Source organism: Pogonomyrmex barbatus, unplaced genomic scaffold (genome assembly GCF_055798465.1).
Source record: "Pogonomyrmex barbatus isolate J1 unplaced genomic scaffold, ASM5579846v1 scaffold6, whole genome shotgun sequence".
NCBI classification, from domain to species: domain Eukaryota; kingdom Metazoa; phylum Arthropoda; class Insecta; order Hymenoptera; family Formicidae; genus Pogonomyrmex; species Pogonomyrmex barbatus.
The window spans coordinates 7,626,202-7,633,662 of record NW_028297160.1 but is presented as its reverse complement, the minus strand read 5'-3'; the positions used below and the strand labels follow the sequence as shown (position 1 = coordinate 7,633,662).

General features: G+C 27.1%; 3 protein-coding genes across 5 annotated transcripts; 2 read left to right on the top strand and 1 right to left on the bottom strand.

Moving 5' to 3' along the window:
- The first annotated feature begins 394 nt into the window (after positions 1–394).
- Positions 395–2,292, top strand: Ppt2 (palmitoyl-protein thioesterase 2). Of its 2 annotated transcripts, none has more exons than XM_011632383.2 (4): positions 395–585; positions 940–1,189; positions 1,263–1,381; positions 1,454–2,292. In XM_011632383.2, the coding sequence occupies exons 1-4, from the start codon at positions 436–438 to the stop codon at positions 1,805–1,807; spliced, it is 873 nt and encodes a 290-aa protein (XP_011630685.2). In that variant the 5' UTR covers positions 395–435; the 3' UTR covers positions 1,808–2,292. The 2 variants fall into 2 exon arrangements, with proteins under 2 accessions (XP_011630685.2, XP_025073048.2); XM_025217263.2 differs by having other exon boundaries at positions 564–705.
- Positions 2,156–4,400, bottom strand: LOC105422845 (venom serine carboxypeptidase). Its single transcript, XM_011632384.3, has 2 exons — positions 3,878–4,400; positions 2,156–3,590 (listed from the first exon to the last, which is right to left on the bottom strand). The coding sequence occupies exons 1-2, from the start codon at positions 4,172–4,174 to the stop codon at positions 2,472–2,474; spliced, it is 1,416 nt and encodes a 471-aa protein (XP_011630686.2). The 5' UTR covers positions 4,175–4,400; the 3' UTR covers positions 2,156–2,471.
- A 628-nt stretch (positions 4,401–5,028) lies between these two features.
- On the top strand, positions 5,029–7,309 carry LOC105422846 (uncharacterized). 2 transcript variants are annotated; one of them, XM_011632386.3, is made up of 2 exons: positions 5,029–5,503; positions 5,749–7,309. In XM_011632386.3, the coding sequence occupies exon 2, from the start codon at positions 5,811–5,813 to the stop codon at positions 6,831–6,833; it is 1,023 nt and encodes a 340-aa protein (XP_011630688.2). In that variant the 5' UTR covers positions 5,029–5,503; positions 5,749–5,810; the 3' UTR covers positions 6,834–7,309. The 2 variants fall into 2 exon arrangements, with proteins under 2 accessions (XP_011630688.2, XP_011630687.2); XM_011632385.3 differs by having other exon boundaries at positions 5,503–5,589.
- Positions 7,310–7,461: the final 152 nt, after the last annotated feature.

The window sequence follows — 7,461 nt, the reverse complement described above, 5'->3', positions numbered from 1 at the left end:
TTCGGTTAATAGTTTAACTAGAATAATTTAACTAGAGAGAAAAGAAAGAAGAAGTTAATATCAGTTACATAAATAATAATTAATAAATCAATAATTAAAATCAAACTCTAACTAATTTTAGTTTAAAATAATATATAGATTTTACATATTTTTTTAATAATAAAATATCTTGTGCAAAATAATATAAGTCATATTTACTTGAAGAAATATATGTGTGTAAATTTTTCTTAGAGGCAATGCCTTTAGAAATGTTAGAGAAATGTTTAAAAAAACATTCAAAAACTATCATCAATATCATTTATTGGTAATGTTGAATTACCTTTTTATCTCTTAACGCTATTTGAGAACATTCAATTTCATCTTTTCACCGTAGCGCTGTAAGAAATACAACTTAAAATTAGTCAGTTAGAGGTCAGGCTTGTGCAGCATCAAAAAATGAATAGATATTCTGTGATACATATTTTTCTATTTTTAGTTTATTTATTATTGTATAATGAAGCAAAACAATATCATGCTGTGGTCATTATTCACGGAGTTCTCACTGGAAGCGATAGCATGGAACTCATTAGTAACAGAATTCAGGAGGTAGGATGGCAATAGAACAAAAGGACCTGTTAAAAAGGACGTTGCAACATCATTGTTTCATTATGCATTTTTCGTCGCAACTTTACACTTTTCTTCCATGATGAATTATTTATTTTTATTGTATGAATACATTATACTTTATTATACTTTATTGTATTATTATTTGCACAGATAAAGAAATTTTATTATATATATTAAATTATTATCATTTCCCAAATGTTTTATACAATTTTGTACATTATAATTGTATAAAACGTTATTTTTTATATTAATGTTTAAAAGAATTTTGTATATAAATTACAGTATATAAATTAGTAGAAGTCTAATTTTTCTATTTGATTTATATCTTCACAGATGCATCCTGATACTCCAATCTATAACACTGTCAGATTTGCAGGTTGGAGTAGTTTGGAACCAATGTGGCAACAGGTAGAGGAAATAGGCATGGATGTACTTTCTATAAGTGCTGCATTTCCTGAAGGAATTAATTTAATAGGTTACAGTCAGGGTGGTTTATTAGCTAGAGCCATATTACAAAGATTTCCCATGCATAATGTCAGAAATTTTATTTCCTTGAGCTCACCGCAGGCGGGACAATATGGAAGTATGTAAAATAATAGTATTCAGATAAAAAAGAAAACGAGAATTTCATTATAATTATAAAATTTTGATTTCAGCACGTTTCCTGCATTTGATTTTCCCAGATCTAGTCTGTGAAACTGCTTATGAACTTTTTTATTCGCGACTTGGGCAACATACCAGTATCGGAAATTACTGGAATGATCCTCACCATCAGGTTGCTATACTTTATATTTTACATATATTTATATACATTATTATACATTCTAATATTGTTTTTCTTTTTTAGGAATTATATTATAAATATAGCAAATTTCTACCATTTGTGAACAATGAAATCAATCTTTTCAATAATTCTGATTATAAAACAGGTCTAACCAAATTGAAACGTATGATACTTATTGGAGGCCCAGATGATGGAGTTATCACTCCATGGCAAAGTAGTCATTTTGGATATTATGATAATAATAATACTGTGATAGATATGCGTGATAGATCTATTTATAAAGATGATGCGATTGGATTGAAAACATTAGATAAACAAAGTAAGCTAGAAATCGTAACTGTCCCTGGAATTCATCATTCTGAATGGCATAAAAATATTTCTATAGTAGATCAATTCTTATTACCATATTTAGATTAAATTTAATAAAATGAATTTACAAGATAGAAATGTGCCAAAATGTGTCATAATAGAAAATTTAAGAAATATTACTCGACTCGGACAAGTCTTTTTCCATATGAAATTTGATTTTTTAAGTAAACGAAATTTTATTCATGTGACTATTTTTCCATATTAAGTATAATATGTATATAACAAATAATTAAACCAATGATAAATTCTCTTTTACTATATCTCTCATGTTTTATTAAAATGAATATTAAAATGACTAAATTTATGAAGAAAAGATAAATATGAATAAATTGCATAATATATTTATATTTATACATGAGTATGAACTTGGCATGAGGCATTACTGTTCTCTTAATGTTATTATATACAAGTATATATTTATTGCTTATACAATGTAAATATAATTTCAAATCATTTATACATAGTCCTACATTAATAGGAAAATTTATGTACTTTCTACTTATAATAAATTTATTAATTTTTCTATTACAGAATTATAATTATATTATTATTAAAGTATTTATTGTTATCATGACTAAGTTTTTATAGCATAGCATTTAAAGTATTGGCACATTGCCTTATATTATTGAGTATATATAACACAATAGAAATTCTTTGGACAGAAAATCCAAAGCTTTTATCACTTATTTAATATAATAATCCATTTAAGTATTTAGAAATTTTTGTTATGTGTGAAACGTGTAATGAGATCTAATGCCCATTTTGGTTGATCCTTAGGAACCATGTGACCTGCATTTCGTACGAGAACTTCTGTTAAATTGTCAACCGTTTTCGTGTATCCCGCTAAATCATTTCCAACCATCCATATTTTTCTCGGTGCTTTCACATATTTCTCTGCTCCAGACCATTGCAAATGTTTTAAGTAATTTTCCGTGAGTGGGTATGCTGCAATAATATCTAATTGTCCATTGTAAATGAGCACTTTATAGTGTTGTAAAAGATCCGTCAAGAAAAATACTACAGATTGCATGACATCTCCTTTCAAATGTTCCTCAACGATTTTAGTTTCAACATGAAAAGTGCTATTACCCACATGTATAGCACGTCTAACGTCAACTTTTTGAATCCAGTCAGACATCGAATCAGAATCATCATTTTTTTTTACAAATAAATAGTTCATATAATAATCGAAACCAGTCAAATTGTGAAATAGGGATAGAGTGCTGGTTAAATCATTATTAAGGAGTATATCGAAAACTTCAAAAGCTTCGACATACTTCTTTTCTTTAATAAAATTGCGACCCTTTTCTTCATACATATGAAATTGAGCTTTTCCATTTTCATCTATTAACCCAAGTTGATACAAATAATCACCATATAATAATTGATTTTCTGGATCACATAATCCATTACCAATGGCTAGGCCTTTTAAATTGATTTTTGTCTCCGCTTTAATATTATAATCTTTAATGGCATGAGATAATGCAGGCACATATTTTCCAGCATATGATTCACCAGTAACAAAGAAATCATTATTTTGTAATTCTGGGAATAATAAAAAGAACTGTACAAGAGCAGTATGGAGGTCCCTTCCTACTTGTGTTTCATTCGTAACATATCCTCTTTCATCATCGGTAAAACTGTAGCCAGTACCAACTGGGTTATCAATGTATATTAAGTTATGTGCAATATTCCATGAGTATTTTCGCATTGTTAAAGTTTTATTAGAAGTTACTGTAAACGGACCATTTTCCATAAAAAGTCCAAACAGAGAAGTTGCTCCTGGACCACCTTGCAACCATAAAACTACTGGCGCAGTTTTTGGATTATGCTATGGTATACAAATAAAAATTATTTTTTAATTTTAACCTTAATTTAACAATTACAGTTACAAACACACTTATAATAAATTTATTAATTACAAATCAATTTACAATGAAATAATATGAAATCACGAAATAATGTATTCATTATAATTTTTAATGTTTCAAGAATTAACTTCAAAAAAAACTTTTGTCATATGTAAAATCAATTCAGAAAATTTCTCATAGCAATTAAATTACACACACACACACACACATCAAGTGTTAGGTTATTTATGTTACTGATCATTCTTACCATGGCTGGGAAAAACCAGAAGAAAAGATTAGAATTGTATTTTTTGTTAACCGTAAGATAACCCGAGTAACTACTAATATCACCCATCTCTTTATGTTGAACAACAGCTTTCGTTCGTGCTTCTTCAATTTTTCCATTTTCTATCAAAGGTGTCAAAAAAAGAGGCGTACCAGCATCCTGTTTCTCATAAAACCAAAACTGTTTTAATTTCGGATATACATTCAAGAATCCACTCGTACTTTCATGTGGTAATGTAAAGAACAACACGCTTAAAGTTAAAACGAAAACGCTATTCATGTTGCTGGTTAGAAATTACAGCTGATACTACTTTGCTGTTACTCTGTCTTAAGTACTGTTCACAAACGCGTTAACTACGTACTTATTATGTGATTTATTAATACCGATCTTTCTCAATGTTATACAATGAAGATGAATAAGCTATAACACGTGACTTTTTTATTTCTTCTTATTTTATTTAAATGTTTGTTTAATACGCGAATCAAAATGGTTACGTATTAAGCATTAAATCTAGTGTGATATGAAGTAAATAGAACAAATAAGATTCAAATAAAGTACACATCAAATAATGTATAGTATCTTTCTACTAACTCTTTTGGCTATATAAATTACATAAATTTTTAATATGTTTTTGTTATCAATACACTAAAATTAGAAATATTAACAATTTTGAAACTTAATTATTTAATTTTTTTTTGTATTGTATTCTATATTGTTCAATTTACAATAATTTACATGTTTGCATTGTCTACATGAAAAAGATTTCGTATAAACATCATATACGTAAAAAACCCATGTAGATATATTCTTGAAATGTATGGCCCTATTAATGATATGCAATTTTTAAAATAAATCCGTGTTACTGTGATATAGTATTAGCAGTTAATTTAATTATCAGTAAAAAAGGCTTATTGAAAAAAAAATTACTATATGTTTTTCGATATTTTTTACATAGTATAATCATTGAGATTTTCAATTCTTTCAGACATACTTTAAATTAATAATACAGCCAAAAAGCCAAAAGAAGTCAGAGTCTCATAAATAAAAATATCTTTTTATTTGTTTCCAAAATTTTGAGACATTTTGTATGTTGTGACTAAAAAATAACTTGTTTATATTAACATTTATTATATATAAAATTTACTATTTACTATTTTATTTAGTTTATACATATGTGCTCGATTGATAACATAAAAAATAAAACGAATATAAAACAAAACTATTGTTATCGGGTAAGTATATAACTATTGTTATATACTTATTTTAATCTGTAATTTATGAATGTCGTACAGACATAATTAAAAGTAATATATCAGCAATGTAAATGTGGTTACTGTGTATCGCTATCATAGTTATATATACTTTTTTGATTAATGAGAATGCGCGATAAAGTGGAAAAGAACCGAATTGATTATTCGTCAAATTCTTCCACATTTTTCTCTGGTATATAGGAAATTCGATGTGATTTTAACTTCTATGGTGTAAAGTTACTATATTCAGTGTATAATTATAAACACAGTATTTGCCGCTTACTACGATCAGCTGGTCAAACCTAACTGCAACTGATATATATTTCTCGCATTTGAATCGCGTTGGCAACACGACAAGGTTAGTGTGACGTTTGCTATATTCAATTCCGGTTCTCATTAACTGTTGCGTCGTAAATTTATAGATGTCTATTTATTAGACTTACTGTTAGTAATCTGTTAAATATTATTTGATTATACTTTGGTTATATTTGATAATAACAATAGAATTTTTTTACTATTAATGTTAAATTGCATTAGAAAACTTTTTATTCTCTAGATATGAAAAATATATCATTAATATTTTATAAATACCTTTTGTTATAGTTACTGTGGTATTGCTTGCTGTAGTCAAATTGGATATTTACATACATCTACGGATATACAAAATGAATGATTCCTTCTTAGAGGAGTTAGAATTAATACCAAAAGAATCGAAACAGATATCACTGCAACAAGTGGATCGCCATGTAACTACTAGGCATGCTACTTCATCTCCTTTACCATCTTTTTTGGAACAAGATGAGAGAGATAATGTTATACGTTCGCAAAAGGAATATTATATGATAACAGTTCCAAGTACGTCTGACATAAAAATCATAGATAATAAGGAGCCTTCCTTGAAAAATTCCAAAAAACAATCTGATCAAAATGTGAAAAAACATTCTGTTAAAACATTCGAAAAAACTGAAAAGATCACAGAGAAAAGGAAATTTATAGATATGAAAGTAAAAATGAGTGATAATCAGCAAAGTGTCAGCAGAGAACATAAACTAAAACTTCAAGAGATAAAGTATCCTAAGACATCTGAAAATAAGATAACTATAAACAAAGATTGTAAACGACGTTCAGGATCACATAAAGAAATAACTCATTCGACAAATACTCCCATTAAAGAAAATAAACGTTCCCTAGATTCTTCTAATAATAATTCCTCGGATACTTCCAGTAAGGAGAATAGCCGTCCTTCTTCAGATTCTTCCAAAGAAGCGGGTTCTCATAATTCTAAAGAGAAGGAAAAATTAATCGATAAATCAAGGAAATCAGGTTTTAAAATACAAGATCAGGATCCAGTCGTTTTACTTACCGCTATCAAAGAATTAATAAGCACATATACCAAGCAAGAGAGCACAAAAATTCTACGAGCTATGCAGGACCTACATATAAACTCCCAAGCTACTTTAATAAAAAATATTTTAAACCAAACAGATGATTTAATCAAAGAAATGCATCCTAGCAAAGATTCTGCTAGAGTGAGAGCGTTGATTGACGAGAATGAACAATTACACCAGGAGTTGATGACTCTGCGAATGCGAAATGAGAATTTACAAAATAAATTAGAAGAGCTTGAATTTTTGAAGCAAGAAAATGCAGCCTTAAAATTGAAATGTAACGAGCAAATGCGAACATAATATTAAGTAATTACATAAAATATTGGATCGAAAAATATTTTTTTTGTTTTTTTGCACTGAGTGCTAATTAGGACATTCACGAGACATTTTAATTATTTGACATATTTTGAAAAACGTATTATATAATTATAAGAATAGAAAAGACTATTCCTTGCGCAAAAATTACCAAAAGAGATTACACTTAGTAGGCTATTAACATTTGCATTTATTTTTATCTAGTGCAGCATAATGATAATGTAATGATAGCATAAAGACTATAGATATATATATTTAAATATTAATACATACAGTAAATTAAGTATTCTTATTAAGTATTCATTAAAATTTATTATCAATGACAATATCAAATAATTTATTTTTTTACTAAAACATTAGATATTTTCTCAAATACACAAATACTATTTTATAAGTTTAAAATAATTCTAAAATAAACATTTTATAATATTTAATAAATAAATTTATATTTGCTTATAAAATTTAGTTCTATCCTATATTTTCTACCTTTCATTCTAGTTTTTTGTATCAAAAGTGAATGCAATTTTATTCTTATTCTGATTTTTGAAATATTTAACATGATAGTTTTAACATGATAAATTATTTTATATTTAAGGATATATTAAAAGAAATA